The 23,600-nt window shown below is 33.9% G+C and overlaps 1 protein-coding gene across 1 annotated transcript in view; it reads right to left on the bottom strand.

The window, feature by feature from the left end:
- Window positions 1-2,973: 2,973 nt before the first annotated feature.
- The window catches only part of LOC111047911 (facilitated trehalose transporter Tret1), a 37,725-nt gene continuing 17,098 nt past the window's right edge, over window positions 2,974-23,600 (bottom strand). The window contains exons 3-8 of the mRNA XM_022333764.2: window positions 21,549-21,702; window positions 20,124-20,326; window positions 10,529-10,739; window positions 9,253-9,500; window positions 6,767-7,096; window positions 2,974-4,555 (exon numbers count right to left, since the gene is read on the bottom strand). Of these exons, the coding sequence (XP_022189456.2) occupies window positions 4,217-4,555; window positions 6,767-7,096; window positions 9,253-9,500; window positions 10,529-10,739; window positions 20,124-20,326; window positions 21,549-21,702 (1,485 nt within the window). The 3' untranslated portion in view covers window positions 2,974-4,216. The remainder of the gene's footprint in view (window positions 4,556-6,766; window positions 7,097-9,252; window positions 9,501-10,528; window positions 10,740-20,123; window positions 20,327-21,548; window positions 21,703-23,600) is intronic.

Below are 23,600 nucleotides of genomic sequence, written 5' to 3'. Positions count from 1 at the left end.
ATTGACACACACATTCATAGGGACACAAGTGCAGCTGTACTTACAGGATTTGCCTTCCAAGCCCTCCAATATACGATTACAGAAACCCCCCACCCAACAATCACGCACCTTTTGAAAAGTATACAAGCTTTTAGAAAGTGATTTCAGTTAAATTTCAACTGTATTATCATTTATATGGCATGAGGTTCTGAAGAGATAGGCTAAACTTTTAGATAACACTAGATCATTTATTAATGCATTTTCAAGTGAAATAATCATTTTATTCCATCTTTCTGATCAACCCAGATACAGCATTTTTATTATAATGTAGGCCTATATTTGGATTGAACATTTTTGTGATCTTTATAAAAGTGTTTCATAACCTAATTTTTGGACTATTTTGATCAAAATTAGGGAGAGTAACAGTTTTGGGTTTATCCTGTTGATTCTCTCCCAATCATTAATTTGATATTGTGATTGTGGAATGTAATAAATAAATAAATATCTATTAATAAGTATAATATTTATTTATAAGTTTTTACCCACACTATCAAATGGAATTCAATATCTATTCATACTTTCAGCAAGTGACTTACCTGTATTTAAACTAAATATATAATCATCCCAATAGAACACAGGGGCAAAATGGGAATGGGATGGATTAATCAACCATTCTATGCACCTTCAAAAAGTGACATACCTGTCTTTGAGTTGGATATCATCTTCCCAATAAACCGAAATAAATTTTCCTCAATGAATTTTTGTCAATTACCCTCTGTCATCTGCAGTTTCTAATATAAAATACTAGCAGGTAACCCGTGCTTCGCAAGGGTCTATTTTAAAACTTTACACACTGAAAACTTGACGTGATAAAATATTGGAAAATTGAAAATAGGCCTATAACCATCCTCGATAAATAATCTTTAAGCAAAATTTCAAGTCAATCAGTCCATTATTTCAGACGTGATGATTAACTATTGCAATTTGAAAATTTAAAAAGGCGTCAAACATAATTTTCTTATCCTGCTACGTGTATAAGCCAGTTCTTTCCATTATTATAGTATAGATGGATGATTTATCAGTATCTTTGAATGACAATAACTTTTGAGCGGTTTGAGAAATCGATGTGCGGTTTTTACCATTCATTTCCTCTTGAAATTCTGTATCGAAATCATGTATCATATGACTTACCTCCCAATTTAAAAAAATGAAGTTGAATTTAAAATGGCGGTTCCAAGATGGCGGACCAGAATTTTGATGCGACAGAAAATCAGTTATTTTTATTCGAATAGGATCCCCAATCATACCTATCATCTAATCGCCCTTTTAAAAGAAATGTTCAGCTGTTTCTATACAACTGGAAGCATGACAAATTGAAAACTTGCCGTAATGAAATTTTGAAGAATTGAAAATAGGCCTCTAACTATCCTCAGTTAATTAAGAATCTATTTATGCAAAATTTCAAGTTAGTCAGTTGAGTAGTTCAGACGTGATGATGCGTCAAACATAATTTTCCTATTCCGTACGTGTATAAACCAGTTCTTTCCTTTATTGTAGTATAGATAACTGAAGACATAATATTTGAAAAACTCAGATTATATTGATTTTTTCAATACATCAATTTTAGAATCGATTAGATCCTCCTCAATTTGAATCAGGCAGCCTTTTTTGCTTCCCCAATTCCAAACAAAATACCTACAAATTCGTTTCAATCCTAATTTGTGTCTAATAGAACATTATAACTGAAGAATATAAATTATTACGGTACTAATTTTATTTTGATAATGATTTTCTTATGAATCACAGTAATACAGCATGGAACCCATGTCCATTCATTTACACTGGTTGAAAAATTTTACATACAGAGTGGGTGAAAAGTTTGAGAACGGCTTAATATCTCATACTCAGAGGTAATTTGACGGTGGGTGTGATTGAAGTTCCTACTAAAATTGAAAATACTACTTTACTATGACTTCGAAAGCTGGTCTGCCATATTGAATGCAACTTTGTTTTTTTAAATGAAGGTGGTCATGCAATACATGATTTCAATACGGAATTAAAAAAAAATCTTCCAAAGGGTTCGAGATTCCGTGAAATTGCCTTGAAATTACGTATTGAAACCATGTATCGAATGACCACCTTCCTACTTGAAAAAACAAAGTTGGATTCAAAATGGCGGATCCAAGATGGCGGAACAGATTTTTGAAGTCATAGTAAAGTAGAATTTTCAATTTTAGTGGGATCCCCAATCTCACCCACCATATCAAATTACCTTTGAGTATGAGATATTAAGCTGTTCTCGGACTTTTCACCCACTCTGTAATATATTATTTGATGAAATTCAAGTTCAAACGTAATGAAAACAAAATCCTTCAAAAAAGTATTTATACGTTTCCAGGGAAAAAATTAAAAACAAAAAAAAGTGGAAAATTCGGGAATCCATCCGAGAACACTCGTGCCGAAGCCGAGCACTCTACCGCTTGACCACAGCTGCGTTCAAAATATGATGTCTTGTACTAACGCTATAAGTTCCTCACTTATAAACAAACACATTTCACAACAATGTAAGCTATGCTGGCTGTATAAAAAATGTCATGTCCCATAATGAAATTTGAACATAAATTATGAAAAATCTAGAAGGAAAATTGAAATTTGGGCTTCCAGGTGCACGAGATAAATATTTTTAGAATCTATGTGCAAAATTTGGAGATCTAAATCATTCCCGTTTTTCCGGTATGCAATCCACAAGTTGACATGTTTTGATGCGAACAAACGAACACAACCCTACTCTCTCTTATTATATAGAATATTATTATAACACTGAGGGAGTTCTTTAGTCCACTCACTATAAAATACCTGTTCTCGGAAGGCTCTCGGTATACTGATACCCAAAAACTGTCGATGTAATCAACAACAACATGTGAGAATGATGCGATAATAATAAAGAACGATTAGTGGTATGGTAGGTAGAAGAATCAGAGTAGAAGAACAAAATGATACTGTAAAGAAAATATATATTCACATAAAAAATTAAAACTTTTGGATGGTCCAAAACATTTCTAAAAGCGATTGAGAATCTGCATTCAGAGGCATGGCAACAACAAATTGATAAATCGATAACATGCTATAGAATTACAATTATTGACAGCTACTATGGAAGACATAGTATTAAAGAGTACAACATAATAGACAAGTAGTATAGATTTTCCACTAGTAGAGGAAGATTATAGGATTAGGATCAATGAGAGCAAAAACAGTAATACGCATTATGTTGATCGGTACTAGACAGCCTCACTGCTAAAAAGAGATATAAATCTTTTATATGATTTCCAAGAGGCTATTAAGGATGGTAGACGTTTCTCAACAATTAGTTTGATTGTGGTACTTTTAGGACAAAGCAAAATTATTTGCTTTTTCTGGACAAACTATGATACTTTACTGTTCAAAATATTATTAAAATAACTGTAAAGCCTTTGGCTAACTTTGTTATTAGATCTATTCAAATACAACATAAGCTTCAATAATATTCGAAATAATAATTGACTGCTGGGCGAATTGAAAATGAATTGGTTCATTTAAGTTAATGGTCCTTTTAAATTACTTCATTTCAATAGCATTCCAGTTCATTCCATTTGATTGAGATTTAGGCCCATATGCACCACCTACGTTTAACGCTTATCTTGGTTTACATGAAGATATGGTCCCATTTATTATAGTATGTTTCATTCTGGGTTCAAGTGTGTCATGGTGCATATTATGTCCCTTAGTCCCATGAAGATATTTCCACATTAAACTAGAAATAAACTTATATCAACAATTGAAAGGTATCAATTGAGTAATACAAATTAGCATCGTATTAAAAGTACAACATCATAGAAAATATAAGATGATAACAGAATAATAGAATTGTATTACATAATAAAATATCATTTATATTTAAAAAAACTAGATTTACTAAAATAGAATAACAGTATTTTCAATCTATCACTTGAAACTTCGAACATAGATGTAGAAATATTGTTATAGGTGCTGAGATTCTAGATAAAAAAATCGAATATAGATGTAAAAATAATCTTATACTAAGACTCTACATACAAATTTCGATCATAGATGTAGAAACATTATTATACTTATATTCTACATACAACATACAAGGTGAACCAAGATAGCGTTGAAGTGAGTTATCTTCAGTTAAATATCTAAATCATCACAAACATTTTTCAAATAAGTGTCTCTATCACAGATGCGATTCAACGTGGTCCATAGCTGGGTTATCGGCCGCATAGTCTTCTTTACTTTGAGCGCCTGTACTATTAGTTTCTTTATTGCTGATTAAGCACCGATTGCCAGCAAAATGCTCCTGGATCTCGACAAGAGTTCTGCCCTCTGTCTCGGGCAGGAAGTAGTAGAGGAACAAGGCCCCTCCGATGCTGAATATCGTGTACATTGTGAACGTGCCGCTGGCTTCTATCCTGTCCATTATCATGAAGTAGGACTTGTTGGCCAGGAATCCGAAAATGTAACCAGCTGACCCTGACGCACCACTGGCTGTTGCTCGAACCTCTGGTGTGTACACCTAAAAAGTGATTAATTTTGTAAAATACAAATTTTTCAGTCATCAGTTTCAGTAGAAAACAATATTTAGTAGAAAGCAAAATTACGAAGCGTTATAGAGGGAAACTGTAACGATCATATACTTTCAGATATTACTTCAGAAGTCACTTCTGTTCCAACACTTCGCAGTATGATGGTTGTTGAAGATAGAAGTAACTACGGTGCATAAAAATAGAAAATCAAAGTACTTTTTTTAAACATATCTCTCTCATTATTCACGACATGATTTGGCTTTAGAGCTAATGTATTTAAAGCTAAAACATGTCGTTAATAATGAAAAATATATGTTAAAAAAAGGGTAATTTGATTAAATGTTTATTTAAATAGGAGTAGCCCCGAACAAGAAAGTGAAGAGAGAAGTAATTATTATGAACATCACATAAAATGAACTCATAAGATTCAGATTGAATATTGAATAAATCGAATTCCTTCAACTGATTGAGGCCTATAGACTAAATATTAGTGAGTCCCCTGGGCTGGAGAACTCATTCAAAATGACGCTGTTCTTCTGTCAACTGTTCTATTCAAATCTCCGGTTGGAATAGATTAAAAATATTCCTTATATGACTTCTACATGATTTTTCCTCTCGTAATTATTGATTCTATCTATAGCATTCATGATGTATAGCGATATATTCAGCACCATTTCTCGTCTCGTAACCTTTCTCGCTTAGAGATGTAGGAGTTTCATTCAAGCTTATATTGTCTAAGGATCTTCATAATGGTTCAAAGAATACGGCAAAAAGATTGATGAGTTTAAGATGCTTTTGTGCAACCGAGCCTAAGTGTTAATTATTGAAAATTAGAAATTGAAGCAGTTAGAACAAACGTCTCTTGTATCTGCCCGTTGAAGCAGTTAGAGCAAGCACGCCTCTTCTATCTGCCAGCATTGTTTTTGTTGTCAATAAATGAATGAATGGCTAAATGCAGTGGCACTTCGTGGATATTTAAACTTGTAAGAACATATAAGTAAAACTCTATAATCCGCAAATAACCCCCTCCACAATAATTGTATTTGAAACAGAAAAAATCATAACGATACCGGTGTGAACTATGCAATCAAGTTTAACTGTCACAAAGCAAAAATCAAACATTCTTCTACTTTTTCATATCTCAATAACTATTGAATTCACAATCTTCAAACTTGTTCCTTTGTATTCCTTGTCAAATTCTTCTTAGGTTTTACTATTTCAGAAACTACTGGAAAAATACGACATGAATATTATTGAAATGCATAAACTATGAAAGCCTTTATATTCTTCTCAATAGCCTACTACCGAAATTAGGCTAACAAGTAATTAAACTATTCTTTAGAATTTTCTGTTCTACAAAACCCAATAGGTGAAAATACATGTCGAAAATACCAATCAAAGAAAAATATATTTTACAATGAACTACCAGATTTTTGTTATGAATTCATGAAAATATATATTATAGGCTGTTCTATTAAGGAATAAAATATATTTAAAGTTAATCATTATTAAAAAAACCAACGGTCAATTTTAAACTACGCGATCACAGATATCTACAATAGAAGGCATTGGAAAAGGAAACATGACAACTATGTTCTACTAGGTGCCACTTTTAAATTTTAAACTGGATTAAATCCATATCAAGTATCTTTTGTTATCATGTGCTTCATTTTGGCCCGGTTGCACAGAAGCCTGTTACAGTTTAATCATGATGAGATTCCCAGAGGAAAACCAAAGAAGGTTTTTTGAAAACAATGCTCAACAATGCCTAAAATATTATGTTCAATTATGTTTTAATGGTTGAGGCTAAGTTTATACTTTTAAATGACAATATGTTGATATTATTCAAAATGTTTTGATTCTTAGATAATAAACACAAATAAAAAAAAGCTATTCTAGTTGTTTTAGCACACTTGAAATTAGGACAATATGAATGTCTTCAGACAACAAGTCCTGTCGTCGTCTACTGCGAAAGTTCACGCACAAACGAAAACCCACCTCAAGACTATTTTATTTATATCATTTGGGTAAATATTTTTTTCCTTTGAATCTAAGAATTTCTATTTTGTATTATTGGGAGAAATACTCTCCACTCGGGCTTATGGCTAGGAGTGTTCATTTTCATTTCACAGTCCATTTTGTATTTATTTGAGTTTTGTTATTTTATGTTATGGAAATAAATTCTAAAATTGAATGCTGACCTCGCCAATGAGTATCCAGGGCAGCAGGCGGACGCACATGTGCGTGAGGAAGGCGGAGAGGATGATGAGAGCCATGGGCAGCCAGCTGAAGGCTGCGCTGTGCTCGGGGTGGGGGTGGGGTTGCGGGTGGGTGCGGAACCAGCTGGCATACATGGCGACTAGCAGCCAGCAGATGCTGTTGCCGACCAGCGACACCATGGCCAGAGGTCGCTTGCCCGTCCAGTGCACGAGCACCACACACGTCAGCGCACCCAGCAGCTGCACCAGGCCCAGGATCAACGTCGCCAGGTACTTGTCGATCGGCGTCCCCATTTCCGCGAATATCGAGACCTGCAAAAAGACAAACATATATTATTTTCAGAAACTGGAAGTTTGAATTGGCAGATCAGTAGTAAGCGAAGAAATTCTGATTATGACAATAATAATTACTATGATAAAATAAGATCCATTTTTTAAAATTGGTTTTTACTTAATGATTTTTTCAAAAATATGTATTCATGTGGGTACTGTAAAAAAGCCTGTATTTATAAGCTCATAACTGTTAGCGAAGCTGGACTCAAGCTGCCAGCTTGCCACCCTTCCAAGAGAAGAGCCGAGAAAAAGACGCGTACCGTATCTAATCTCAGTGATTGAAAAGGCTTGTTAGCTACTGAAACCATAACTCGCCTAATCTCATGTGAAATCAAACTTCCAATTTTACGAAAGTGCCTTCAAACACATCTAGAATGTACAAAACATGTACATTCCGCATGTAGCCTACATTACTACTGTATCAATTAAGAATCATGCACCTACTACTCCCATTGGAAGGTTGACCACTTGAACCAACTCCTCTGAATATGAACCATGAGTTAAAGAATCGCTCCCCCGTGGTTCGAAACCCACCTGAAACTGTAGTTTCACTCATCTCTCATAATCATCATCCGTCATCATCATTACCCACGCAACGAGCCTAGAGCTAATAAGGGCATCACCCTTAGGAAAAAACTAAAAATTTGATACGAATACAATATTTTTAAATCAAATTGAACCATCAGTTAAAGGTTTTCAATAAACACCATCAATAGTCCTATTTATGAATTACTTTTACGATAAGATCAGCAATGGTCAGTCACTCTATAAAAGGCGAACTTAGGCTAGGCGCACACCAGTTAGTCAAGACAAGACAATACATGATCAGACACGTTTAGTAACAATACTTCTCATAGTTGCTTACGAAGACATGTGCCTAATTGTAATGACTAATCAGTGTGAGTTGTGTCATAAGCAACAATGTGAATTATTGTGTCTGATCATGTCTTGTCTTGACTAACTGGTGTGCGCCTAGCCTAACTAAGAAACTCAACAATTCCCTACACATTGTACTATTTTGCAGTGGTCATTATAATAAATACCTGATTTTCATTTTTTTTTTGCCTGATCAAGATCAAGTCCTCCAACTCCAACTACTGCCACTATACTGAGTTTAGTGTATGATGCTCATGATTATTTTAATGGTTTTTGACTAATATTTATTTGTTTTTACTTTCCTTGCCCTATTACCATAGGAAAGGAAAGTATTGCTTTCCGAAAAATTAAGGTACCCCAATTTATAAATTTCTATACGTTTCCATGTCCCCTGAGTCAAAAAAGTGGGTTTTGGGTATTGGTCTGTATGTGTGTGTAGCTCATCTCCCAATTAACGGAATGACTTGAAATTTGCTGGAAATTAGGGTCCTTACAATATAAGGATCCGACAACAACAATTTCGATCAAATGCAACTCAAGATGGCGGCTTAAATGCTGTCAAAAACAGGTTTTTTCGCGATTTTCTCGAAAACGGCTCCAATCATTTTGATCAAATTCATACCTAAAATAGTCATTGATAAGCTCTATCAACTGCCACAAGTCCCATATCTGTAAAAATGTCAAGAGCTCCGCTCCATCTCTGTAAAGTTTGATCAAAGATTCCCAATTATCAGGCTTCAGATACAATTTAAACAAAAAAATCAAGTGGAAAAGATTGTGCATGAAAATCTCTACAATTAATGTTCAGTAACATTTTCTCCTAAAATTGAAAATAAGCTCGAAATTCGAGAAAATGTGATTATTGAATTGCAACTGTAGGCAACTGTTGATTCTCTTAAATCATTCACTATAGCAGACCTCGTGTGTCTCCAGCGTTATTGTCCTGTCACCAGCTGGCTCAGATCTTTGAATAATAGACTTGAGATGCGCGTGAACACAAGCGTCGGGTGATCAATTTTTATAACGGCAAGGAAAGTTGTGTGAGTGCGCCACACCAGATTTTTATTTACATGACTTATTGATTTTTCCTTGTATTTTGCATAATGAATAATGCAGGCTAATGAACAATCACTCATCATACCCAATTACGATTAGTATAAATTTATAATATCCTTAATGTGATCTTATTTATTAAACAATGAAGCAATCCACTGAATCAATAGACGTTTTGCAATCCAGATGAATTCTATAAAGCTCACCGCAAACGTTTGCAGAGTGGTCATTCCACAGAAATGACCGAACAAAAACGTCATCGACACTAGCAAATAAGGGCGAAGGAACGTTTTCTCCTTGAATGCGTGCCATGATCGCTTCCGTTGTGATTCTTCGAAATTGCTCGACTTGATTGCTTTGGCCAGATGAGACAGCTCTACCTGCACCTCGTGTGGCTTCACCCAGCCTCTCAGCCATTGCAGCGACTTCTCTGCATCCTCCACTCTTCCTTTACCTAAAACATTACAACATTTGAGTTTGAATTCTATTTTGTATAAAACGAAATGTACATACCCTCTGTATAAACAATAAATATTGTTTATCAAACTGTACAAGAAAAAGTTGAATTGGTTCTAGATAATTTTATTTATTTATAGCACTGCGATTGAAAAATGAAGAAAAGAACTACTGAACATAACAGCTCTTATTTTACTACTCTATATAAAGGTTTCTATCATCAATATGAGTTGATATTGTATAGCTTACTGTGTAATACAGTAGCATACTACTTACCTTGTAATAGAATATGAATCTAGTATAGATTTAAAATTCCAATTAATTCTATAAATTACACTATAACTTGCTCTTCAAAAATCACATACTGTAAATTATTCTTTATCTGAAATTACAATCCACATTCTTTATTATTCTATCTACATTAAAATATAGATATCAGGATAATTTGAATATAATTTACACTATGAACAGAGATATTGTGGAAATCCTCCATATTAAGGTAAAATAAAAACGATATTGCCAGTTTCACATAATCCATTTGAGCCAAACTAAAGTTTCAATGGACTAATAAGGCATCATCTTCAGTGGACTTTTTTGGTTAGACTGAGGAAATTGGATAGAAGAAGGAAATTCTGGTTGACAAGTCCAACTCTTTCCAATACTGGTTTCCTTTATCCAATTTCCTCAGTCTAGCCAAAAAATACCACTGAAGATAATGTCTTAGTGCATTGAAACTCAAGTTTGGTTCGTTTATTGGAGTAGCAGGTATGATTATAATCTTGTTATATAAAGGAGATTTCTTTAAAAGTTCAGAAACTGGACACCCAAGTGAACTTCACTACTTCTCCACACCTTACTTGAATGAAGCTTATATATATATATATATATATATATATATATATATATATATATATTATATATATATATATATTGGTAGAGCTGAAGGAGGCTTAGTTTCTTATACTTTAATTATGTTAAATTATACTATTATAAAGTAATTATACTATCATTAATTATGTTACTCACCCATTAGCCAATGAGGACTTTCGGGAACTCCATACAATGCGATAATGGCAAGAATGGGGAAGGTGACATTGACCAATGCGATTGTTCTCCAGGGCAGGAACGTGCCGAAGATGAACTGAATGAAAACACCCAGAATGACGATCATCGACGCAGTTGCTGATAACATCCCTCTCAGCTGAGGAGTCGTGATTTCTGCTACATAAGTCAGTACCTGCAACATTATAGATACACCCGTATTTATGATTCATTCAATTCAATTCAATTTATTTTATTCACGTATCATACAATTTTAACAACACAATTACAATTATAAAATGAATATTAGAACCCACATAGACTATACGTCCGTGTGTGGGAGCAGTTCTTAAGATTAGTTGTGTTCCTTATAAAAATATTGGGCTATAAGTATAAGATACATACGGTAAATGAAATAAAAATAGATTATATTTAATATATTTTTAGGATTAATTATATGAAAAAAAATCAATTTGAATTTGAGAAGGAAGAAAAGACAGATCCATTGGAAGAAAATTAGACAATCGGCTTGTAATAATACCTATTTTTATAATTTATTAATAATTATTATTTTCATCACACCAGAACAGCCGGAATCGCTTTTTGCAAAATGTATTTGGTAAGAAAAACAGATTAAAATTTGAATTTCAAACATAAGGTGATTTGATTAAATTCTCTGCATCCTGCGATCCAACATACATTAACCATTCAGAAATTCTGTGCTTTAACACTACAGTGACTCGGCCCGCCCCAGCCTCAACTATTTCTGGAGGAAGGTTTCTATACAGCCATTGCGAAATGTAAAATGAATTGTGCCTTTGCAAACTGATACTAATAGTAGGATTAAATAAACGTGACATTGTTTGGTTTCTGGTTAGATGACTGTGTTGAATCTCTCTGAAAAAAGTGTCCTTATTATTGAAAATGTAAATTACTAAAGTTTTTATGAAAATCTGCCTAACATTCATTACTGGAAATATATTGAATAGTAGATTGGTGGGAAAACGCTGGTTTTTTGTAATATGGTTTTAATTATCAACCTCTGGGCGACCGACAGAGGCTCCAAGACCGCCAATGACGCACCTCCCCACGCCAGAATGCCATACTGCAGCAAAGACTGCACATACGCAAAGTACACTGTCCTGCAGCGATCCACAGTAAGCACTTGGCCCAGCCGTGAGAAGGCATAGATTAATTTTCTCAAACGGTTCTTCAGCCCTTGTACATGAGGAACCCAGCTTAATTTACTATCCAGGATGACTCCTAAATATTTATAATGAGCAACCCGTTCAATTATGCCACAGCCGCAGGCCTCCGACTGAGGATCGTCACAGGTGTGCATCCTTAACACATAGCGATCACAGTCAATATCTTGTCGACCAATAAATGGAAGATGTTTGGTTTTTTCAATATTAAATGTAAGAGAGTTATGGTCAAACCAATTTCTAATTTTAGCAAGGTCATGGGATGCGTGCTTGTATGCCTCACCCCACGTGCAGCCCTCAGATACCACAGCCGTATCATCCGCAAACAAGAACAGTTTCCCTTTAATTTTCAATTTGCTTATATTATTAATATAAATCAAGAACAATAGAGGGCCCAATGTACTGCCCTGGACTACTCCGTACTCTATTGGTAATAGTTTGCTAAGAGATCCATTGATTGAGACAATTTGTGAGCGATTCCCTAGATAACTAGTGAACCACTCCAATTCTCTATTTCTCACTCCTATTGTTTCTAGTTTTTTGTAAAGCTTTGTCCTATCAATCGCATCAAAAGCTTTTGCTATATCTAAAAATGTAATCAAAACCTTCTTCTTATTTCCTAATTTTGTAGTTATCTCTTTGGTTAGGTCAAACAAAGCATCTGAGGTGCTTTTGTTGGTAATGAATCCATATTGTTCGTCTGCAATAATATTTTCCCTAACAAGGTATCTTGTGAGCTGAACTTTAACACATTTTTCTATTATTTTACTAACAACTGTAAGAAGAGAGATTGGCCTATAATTGCTTATTATTGACTTTGGTCCTGCTTTGTAGATAGGGATAATTTTTGCTGTTTTTAATGATGTTGGAAATTTTCCTGTATTGATACTCAGGTTTATGATGTGCATTAAGGGTTGTTGTAATTCATTAAAGTTATTTTTAATCATTTTAGTAGGTATACTATCTAACCCGGGTGATGAGTTTCCCCTAATACTGTTTATAACACCATAAAGTTCTTCTGAACTGATCGGCTGTAGGTTGAATACAGACTGAGTAGCATGATCAGCATCATCCACCTCGGCAGGTCCTACTGGGTTCAGAGCCTCCGTCAGTTGTTTTCCCACAGAGGAGAAATATTCGTTAAAAGAATCGCTTAAAGTTTCGAGCGCTGTGGCAGCCGAATCACAAGTTTTGTGCCCAAAAGCCCCGACTGGAAATACCTCCTTGCCAACTGGACGCCCTGAAATCTCATTGACGATTTTCCAGAATTTTCTTGGATCGCCAGCTGCGGAATCTATCTTCTTTTTATAAAAGTTATTTTTAGCATTTTTTATTAAAGAGTGAAGCGAGTTCCTATACCTAATATATCTTTGTTTTAGATCGAGATTAAAAGGTTGGGCCCGCACTTTTTTGCTAAGTTTATCGCGCATTCTAATAGATATTACTAATCCTGACGTAATTCATGGTTTTATCTTTTTATTCTTTGAAGTTATCGGGGTACTGCTTGAATTAGACTCTAAAGTTGTTTTCAAGATACTGAGAAATGAATCTGTAGCTTTGTCAACATCATTTGTATTTAAAACTTCATCCCAGCACTGAAATTGCAAACAATGTTTAACTCTGCTCCAACATACTTTTGAATGAAATTGATTACTATTGTTATTGTTATTATTATTACAATTACTACTACCGGTATTATGAATTATGTTTAAGCAGATAGGATAGTGATCGGTTATTTCGGATTTTAAGATAAAAGATGATAATTTTGTTCTGTTGGGTATTTTTGCAAAAATATGATCAATACAAGTATTACTATCAGGCCGGGTTACTTTATCAATACATGAAATTAAGCCGTTTGCATACATCACCTCCATGTAGCGATCTAATTGCATATTTGGGACAAGATCTATTGTGATATTGAAAAATAGAGAATCTATGTTTTTATCTATGCATCTAATGCATCTACAATGGTAAATGTTTAACATATCATACTAGCACGTATGAAGAATGAATAAGAGTTTAAAGAACTTCAAGTTAGTACTTCTATGTAGATAAAACCATAGAAAACGTAGTAATTGGTAAACTGATACCGTTCCTATGGGCCAAGCCACAGGAGGTGTTTTTTATACTACTACAGGAAAAGAAGCTCTCCTATCAGCTGATTGGGTTGGCGTATCGAGTGAGCTCCTTGTCCAGCCAATCGGAGCGCTTCCTGTCCTGTCGTGCCGACTAAAAAAACGCCTCTTGTGGCTTGGTCCTAAGAAAGTAGGAATGAAGTTTTGCAGCTTTACATCAGAAAATGACTGGATACCGTAGCCTAAATGTTGTATTGACATTCAATTCATTATATTTCACCAAAAACACAAAAACAATACAAAGTTGTGACAATTAGAAAAAATCAATAATAATAATCCTAATAATAGCTATATCAACTATCTTATTCTTATACGGCTGGAGGTGTAGACTACTGGCATAAGTGGAACACTTGTTCGCCAGTAAGAGTAGAAACTTATTAACTGTTTCCAAATCTTAAGCTAATCTAAAATGGAATACTTTTATGTAAACTATAGAAAGTATACTTAACATAAATGCTGTCAATTTTGTGAATTAAAAGTTTTTGACAATAATGAGAAGTTTCAAAGTTGAAAAAATTTTGATCTCATACAATATAAGGATGAAAGTAATAGTTGTGAAGTATCCAGTTTTCAATAGGCTATTTATTGGAACAAACGTAATAGGTTCACCGATGAGCTCATTCGGGATGCAGTTTACAATCCTTGTAAACTAATCTGTTTTGAGTGCGCATGCGCAAGTTGGAAAAGTAACTCTGGTTGTAGCTCTACATATTTCAAAGTTTTATGATATTTGGTGAATTGTTGAAGAGTTATATTCGTGTTGATACGTACTGCGTAGTGGTGGTTTATTGAAATAGTCAAGTGAATTCCTTGTGATTGGTGAGTAGCACAAGCAACGGAAAAATAGGTTTTGCCTGTGGGTTTAACCTAACTTTTAGCCGGTTGTACTTATTAGTTTCGACTGAAATAGTGTCAGTGCACGCTTACTGGTACTGTATACATCAGAATATAAACAGGTATATAAACTGAACATAGTGTAGCTAGTCAACGGACTATTTGTTATCGGTTTCCGTGCAGCGTTAACTGATTTGAGGGCTTGTTTCTCTTGCAACTGTAAACTGTAGTCGGTGCATACTCAAGATTAGTAGTGAAATCTTTTGTTTTATCGCTCAGATAAACGTTCTGCCTACAACTGTTTATATAGATATTGTTGTTCGTTTCTTATTATTGGGTAAATTCGTTGCATTGCGGCGTCTCTGGTTCCCATGACAACGGAGCGCAGTGAACGGAGCGGGAAGAGATAGAGTTTGAACTGTCAACTTTTCCACTACACCTTCACATACTGGTTAACTCAATACCACCATGTCTATCCAAATTTTTAAAACAAAAACAGGTAATAAAGCAATAAAGGTAGACGGTCACAGTTATAGAAAGGATCGAGATTTAGTAAATGGACAAGTTTCATGGCGATGTTTGACGTTTGGTTGTTCTGCTTCTATGAAAACGAACAGTGCTATTAATAAAGTTATGGGAGCTTCAGGTACCCATAATCATTCAGTTTCGGATATCAACACAGGGTCACGAGTTTCAAACATTGATACTACTCCCTCAAAATCACCAAATAAGATAATTGAGTTGTTATCGACTCCAAAATCGCGAGAGATGGGTGTCAATACACATAACATTAGAACCGTTGGAGATAAGCTTAATGAGACTCCAAAATCGCGAGAGATGGGTGTTAATACACCCAACATTAGAACTGTTAGGGATGACGAGACTTGCAGTATACGTGATTTAGAGCTCTTACAACAAAGAGATGACCTTATAAATAAGGTGAGAGATTTGAAATTAGAAATAGAACAGTTGAAATCTGAAATTCAGAGTCAGAGTGAGGATTCGAATCAATTAAGTCACTTGAGTACAAAAATGAATCTCTATTAGAAAGAGTGCAGTCAATGTCTACTTCTATTGAAGCATTGGAGGCGGATAACTTAGCTTTAAGAAATGAGAGAGTTGTGGAGCGAGGAGAGACTAATAAATGGAGGACCCTACATGATAAATTGTACGTTGAGTCGGGAAAGTATGAAGAAACACAGTCAAACGGTGAGATCCCTAATTGTTGTAATAGGAGGTCGTCTAATCGAAAGACCAAGAATCAATCCGGACAATCTAATGCTAGTGTCACTTGTGAGGCTAAAATACATCATTACGCTGATAGTCAAGGGAGAAATGTCTGCAGAGAGTTCATGAAGAATAACAGCTACAATTTTACCTCTTTTGTAAAGCCGGGTGCGAAGTTCCGGGATGTCTTACCCAATAACCTTGATAGCTTTGGTGCAAAGGACTTTGTCATAATTCAAGCCGGCTCAAATGATGTAAGCAAGAATGAGGCTGACGACGTTCTAATAGCGTTGCGACGGAGTTTGGCGGCACTGTATAGGACAAATGTTCTTGTTTTTTCAATTCCTCTTCGGTACGACCTGGCAGACTGGTCCTGCGTCAACGTCGCAATCAAGGAAACTAATAGGTCAATGTTGAAAATATGTAGCCTGTATCCACACGTAAAATTCATGGACATTAGTAACCTAGGACGAAGATTTTTCACACGTCATGGATTGCACTTGAATGGTTTTGGAAAAGCGTATATAGGTGATAGGATTGTTAAGTATGTTGAGGAGTATTTTTCATATTTGAGCTCATTTCCTCCCATTACTCTTCCACTTAGTTCTTTTTTAGAAGAGTAGATGGGCAAAAATTTTATTCGAATTACACTTCTGTTGATAGACATTCTGTGATTGGTGTTTGTTCTGATCAAATCAATTTAGATGCTCAATGTGATAAGAATAATTTTACACAACCCTTTTGTAATGAACAGAATAATAGAATTGAAAAAATTAGAATGGGTTTCATTAATATGCAGGGTTTGATAAGTAAGGAAGACTTGTTAAATGAGTTTGCTATTGATAACAGTATTGATATTATTTGTGTAAGTGAACATTGGTGTAGAGAGTCTCAACTGTCTTTTTTAAAACTAGATGATTATTTTCTTTGTAATAGTTTTTATAGAACACTTCACATTCGAGGTGGAGTGGCAATCTTTATAAAAAAATCAGTTAAGGATTTTGACCATTTGAATGTAGATTTTCTTTGCAGGGAGTTGGACTTTGAAGCCACATGTGTTGTCAATCGTGTTTCCAAATTGATAATTACATCAATTTATAGATCTCCTAATGGTAACAGTAGAGTTTTCTTGGAACAATTGGAAGAACTGTTTAACTTCTTGCATGGGCTAGCATTTAAAAACTATCATGTATTCGTAGGTGGAGATGTGAACTCGGATTTTGACTTGAATAGAGATAGACGTAGCACTTTTGAGCTGAAAAACTTATTGAGGCAATTCAACATGACATTCACAAATGTCGTAAATACAAGAGATAATGCTTGTCTTGATAATATATTTACTAATATTAGGAGTACTGTTGTTTCAAATAAGGTTCTTCCTTTCCCGTACTCGGATCATGATTTTCTGACCATTGAATCTGTTGAGCTTGCACATAGTAGTAATGTTAAAAAATATAATACCGAATCAAAGCTAGTACAAACAAGACCTATGACTGCTGACAAAATAAATAAATTTAGAAATTCGTTGTATAGTACTGACTGATATGATATATATAGTAAAAAAGAACCAGCTAATGATCTGTTTTCATATTTCTTTTCTAAATTCTTAAGAATATTCAACTATAACATTCCTGAAAGAGCTTGTAAAGTTTCCTACAATAGAGGCAAGCAGAATAAGAAAAACAGTTGGTACAGTTCACAGTTGGCAGCCCTAAAGCAGCGAATGTTTTTACTAATGAGTCTAAATGATAAGTTCAAAACTGCCGAAACAAAATCTGCTTATATAGAATGTAGAAATGGGTATAAGAAATCAATAAGAGAAGCAAAAAAAATCTATAACACTGAATACATTGAAAAATCAAAAAACAGGTGTCAGGCTGCATGGGAAATTATAAACACAGTTGCTGATAATAATGTTAATGCTAGAAAGAGTGTTCCTCTGCATCCAGATGTTCTAAACAATTATTTTATTCAGTCTGTTAAAGATATTCAAGACTCATTGAATGGACCAGGTAGATTGTCATTGGATCTAGAATCTGTTAAGGGACCCAGTTTGACTGCTAACTTTAATTTCTGTGAAGTGCTCCCTGAACAAGTGTCAGACATTGTCAAAGGTTTTAAATCTTCTAATAGCTGTGATATTTACGGCATGTCTGTCAACTTATTAAAGGAGGTGATAGATAGTTTTGTGAAGCCTCTTACACATTGTCTAAATAAATGCTTAGCGGAAGGAGTAATTCCAGAGGAGCTCAAGAAGTCGAGGGTGGTGCCTATTTACAAAAAGGGTGATAGAGATTGTCCAAGTAGTTATAGACCAATATCTATTGTACCTGTTCTAGCAAAAATACTTGAAACTATAGTATATAATCAAATGTCTGACCATTTTGAGCGTTTAAATATCATAGCACCTTCTCAATTTGGCTTTAGAAAAAATAAATCCACTGTAGATGCTCTTCTCAAATTAACTAAGAGTGTATTGCAAGCATTTGAACAGGGAAACTTTGCTCTGGCCACCTTCTGTGACATAAGTAAGGGATTCGACTGTGTTGATCATACAATTCTTTAGGAAAAGATGAACTATTATGGAACAGGTCAGAATGCTCTCAAATTTTTAAAGTCCTACCTAATGAATCGTAGTGAACTAGTAACTGTAGGTAGCATTAGCAACAAGTCGTCGTTGTTGAAGGTTGAGTCGGGTGTGCTCCAAGGCTCGATACTTGGTCCTTTCTTATTTTTGGTTGCGATCAATGACATTTCAGCTTTCGTTAAGACTGATACAATTTTGTATGCAGATGATACCACTTTCTTTAACCTGAACAGTGATCTGAACATTCTGAGCCAGGAGAGCAAACACACTATGGAAAAAGCATCTCTATGGTTCAATGCAAATAGCTTTGTTCTTAATAACAGTAAAACTGAACAACTTAACTTTAATTTAAAAAGAGGACCTCCAGTGAATAATCCAGCGAGTGTGAAATTTTTAGGGATTCATATGGACTCAAAGCTCACATGGGAGCCACATATCAAATATGTCAGCTCAAAGCTTAGCAGAGTAATTCATTTGCTCAGAAGTCTATCCGGTGTAGTACCTATGAAATATTTAAGAACGGCCTATTTTTCTTTCTTTCATAGTATAATATCTTATGGCCTCATCCTTTGGGGTAATGCTTCTCAGATCAATGATGTTCTACTCATTCAAAAGAAAGCTTTAAGAATTATAACTAACTCATCATATCTTGAGCATTGCAAACCATTGTTCATTAATCAAAAAATTCCAACTGTGATAAACTTGTATGTATATTATGTCCTCATTTATACCCATAAGAACCTATCCTGTCTGCAGTTGAGAAGTGATGTTCATTCAATTAACACTAGGTACAGAAATCGCATTGATATACAGCACCAAAGACTGACAAAATCTCTTAATAGTTTTGAGATCACAGGACAAAAACTGTTCAACAAACTGCCTTCCCATTTACATAATGTATCACAAAAGATATTTAAACGAAAGATATATAGTTGGCTAGTATTAAATCCGTTTTATAAATTGACTGAATTCGATGAGTGCCTAGTAAATATATGTTAGTAAATAATTAGTATCTGTCTATAAGTGTTGGTTAGTCTGATTATCTTGTTATCTAAATTCAACTTCTCTTCATCACTCAACTGTGATACTAAAGTAGAAACGTCCAAATGTATTTATTGTTGTTGTTATTCTATTTGTTAATATTATAATAATATCTATTTGTTCTATTTTACAATATAAACCATCATTACATGAGCATTGTGTATATACTACTGTAGAAGTGTGTGACTTGAACTTATCGTTGTTATGTTACATATTGACGTTGTCTATGCTGTAAAGGCTTTTCGACAATAAAATTTTATTTATTTATTTATTTGGAGTGATGTATACCAGCTGCTTACAAATAATCGTTGAATGTAACTTAACATATCTATATAAATAGTATCTTGTTCTATGAGTTACATCAATATTGTTGATGATGAGCTTCTATGTTTATTGAAATATTTGAATATGCTAAGCACGTAGAGTTGACAGATTGAAATGAAAAACCCTTGTGAGATTTTGGAGTATTGGTTGATTGGGAGTATGCGTTTTAGTTGTAAATAAAAGCATAAATATAAATAGGTTAACTGGTACCTAGAAGAGTGTCTTACAGGAGCTTCGAGGACCCCGCCACTGAACCCTGTAATGACGAGCGCCGCATACAGCATGTTGACCGAGCTGGCGTAGTGGTAGATGAGCCACGCGATGATGAATGGCACATTCAGCACCATCATGCTTGGCTTGCGACCGAACGGCTGAGTCAGCACTCCTGACAGGAAGCAACCCAGCGGCACGCAGATCAGGTTGATACTGCCTGCAATTTATAACCGCTACACTTTATTTTATTTCCCATCAAACATTATTAAAACATGAAAATATGTTTTTTTATTTAAACAACGGAAATTTGGTTTTTATATATATTTTTTAATTAAAAAATGAAAATAGGTTTTTCAATTTGTTTAAATATGTTGCTGATGATGCCCACATAATAGATTGATTTTCATTGCTGTGCTAGCAGGTCAGGGTAGACTCATTGCAAAAAAAAAAAAAAACAGGAGAAGGAGAATAATATTTAAGAGGAGAAAAACATGAAAACTACTGGTAGAATTTACGTAGATTATTTTTAATACAAGTTGTACGAAATATTAAAAAAATAAAAATTCGTTTAATATTACGTTTTAGAATGTTGATAGTACAATTAAAATTGTGACACTACACCTATAAAGCAACTTTTGTACAAATTGTAATAGAAACAGTTTTGATCTATTGTCCACAGCTTATATTGTTCCTTTTCTGAAGTTTTATTATTGTACTCAATGCAATAAATCAATGACGAGTGAGCAAGTGCGATGGTGATACAATTAATATCGCCAAACCAGGTTGAGAACCGCCAATGTACGGGTTGAGTACAGCAACAGCAGAGTTGCAATGCTCTAGAATCTAGAATACGGTGTGCTATTATATGAGACAATTAATTTTTATATGAAAATACCCAAATTTCAAAAAAGATTATTTTGGAAAGTTGTTTGATTCATAGGTTCAGCTCAATCTGTTACTCAAAGTATCAGTAGCCTATGTATTAGATGGTGGATTTTATCAAATTTCAAAAGTTGTATTAAAAAATGTAGATCATAGAGAATTGAAATGAGGAATTAACTTGGAAAAATTGGATTTCCTTTTGTTTCTTTAAAAATAGCAAAAGTAAATACATTCATATCCCCGGGGAAACTCTGCTAAATTTCTCATCTACCTTAATCTGAAACAGATTGTACATTTAACATCAATAATTACCATTCTTGAGGAATATATAAAATAGAATAGAAAATCTTTATTCATCAAACATGTACAAATGCATAGAAATAGTGTCAAACATATGTAATGAATAGGCTATATTGTAAGAAAGGCTATATTGACTGTTGACTATCAGCTATCAGTGGTCCATAGATCTAGGATCTATGATCTATAGGTCTGTTTTTGCTAATTTATTAATACTTTGACTATCATTATTTATTTTTATCATTGAACACGATACTTACTGAACCATGATATTTGATCTCTTGTCAGAGTCAAATTGTAGGGATCTGTTGTAGAGTTGGAAGCTTGAGCCAAATTTGGTATCACAATTGTTGGAAATCCGAGAGTCATTCCATATCCGAGAAGAAGAATATTTTTGGCAGTCGTTGCTAAAATCTGTTTTGAAAGAATATTGAAAAATTAGATTATTTCATTACTACTCGTTTGACTCGGAAAAACCAAATAATATATAAGTTATAATATGGTCGTAAATAAATTTCCAATAATAAAATATATTGAAATTGTCCCAAAATGGCAAAAAAATCATATTTCCTCATGGTGGTGTAGCCTAAAGCAATAGCAAGAAATATGTTATTTGATACACACTAAAAATAATTTGATATTAAAATTTTACACATTGTGTGGTATTTAATTTTCTCAATATTATTATGATGATTGTGTGAATATGAATGAATAAGATTCAGCACAAATAAATCCTAAATCAATACTGAATTTACAAATCCTTATCCAAAAGTAGCCTTCCAAAAGAGATTTATTATTTTTTATAGCAGATGATGCCCACATGAGGCTCTTGCTTGTGCGTTGGTAATGGGAAGTGCGAGGGTGATTTTCTGAAATTATGAAATTATCAAAAGTCCATGCCTATTCGATGGTATTCGACGGGATTAGAACCTTCATTTCTTTCAATAAAACTTTGAAATTTGCCAATATGCAATTTAACTTCTGAAATGAGATTTATACTTTCAACTACTCTCAAATGGACAGGTCTATCAGAATTAATTTCTAACCAATTTCATTGGATTCTAAATTCAAGATTCTAGCTTAATCTGATGCTCATGTTTAAGTTTTGGGGTATGTTATTAGAATTTTTTAAACGTTAAACTAAATATTGGTAGGACTAAACTCAAAAAGAAAAGAATATCTATTTATTATAATTTGAAGATTCAAGAATTATTTATTATAATTCGAGGACTTTTCATTGTACTTTATAATCATCATTGATACTTTGTATCAATGTACTTTATAATGATAAATTATTTATTTTTTCTAAATCATCAAAATATACCGGTTTATTGCGCGAAAAATTCCTGGAATTTTCCAGGAAAAAACCGTCACCAATATTGGATTAATACACTTTTAAAACGTTATTCTTACTTCAGCTCAGTATAAAATCGATCAATATTCACACTATAACTGCACCTTTCATGCACCGTTTTCAAACAAGAAATACGTAGATTGATAGCGATAGCAATTGATTTGTACCCTTATCATTAACTATTTGTAACATTATTCTTCAACGTTATCTATCATAGCAAGAAAGCGCTTTTTCAGACAAGTTCATACAAATCTTTATCTCTTGAATTAGTAGAATCGACTCCTGGAGTTTATATTTATTATGAGGTTTTTATGCCAGTATAGTTCCATATATCACTTACAATAATATTTTTGATTAATCTTCTTTATCATGCTTTTAGTTTCAAATGGAAAGCTTTATCGGGTTTCGAGTTCACGGTGCCTTCACAGATTGGAATAAGAGATTTATTTTGGATTTTCCCCGTGTATTATTTATTATCAATCCTTTTTGTATCATGGAAAAGAAATTTTATATGCATTCCCTTGAGGCGTTTTGTAATCTATAAAAATCTAAATTCGAATTAATTTATAAAAATAAATATCCATGGCAGATCAGAAATTTTAATAGTTAGGTACCTCCCATATAAATAATGACTTTCACAATTCTTCTCAATCAATATTAATTTATTGCATCAGAATCAAAAATGTAATCAATCATTATTGAACAAATATTCAACAGTTATTACAATAACTAACGGACGATTTTTTCAATTCAATATTTATTGATTCAAGTACATTAACCCTTTGAAATAATTCCTTGAATCATTAATTACGATTATTATCGAAGATTATGCGCTCTATTGAAAGGCAGAATAGACGACTGGCTAAGAATAGAACAGGTAGTGCCAGTCTTGCCACGGTAATTACTCTCATAGACAATACAGTATGAAGGCATGTGTCTTGTGAATAGAATATGTCAA

The sequence above is a fragment of the Nilaparvata lugens genome, chromosome 3 (assembly GCF_014356525.2).
Source record: "Nilaparvata lugens isolate BPH chromosome 3, ASM1435652v1, whole genome shotgun sequence".
Taxonomy (NCBI): Eukaryota; Metazoa; Arthropoda; class Insecta; order Hemiptera; family Delphacidae; genus Nilaparvata; species Nilaparvata lugens.
The sequence above is the reverse complement of the archived record's forward strand: the minus strand, read 5'-3'. Positions and strand labels throughout refer to the sequence as shown.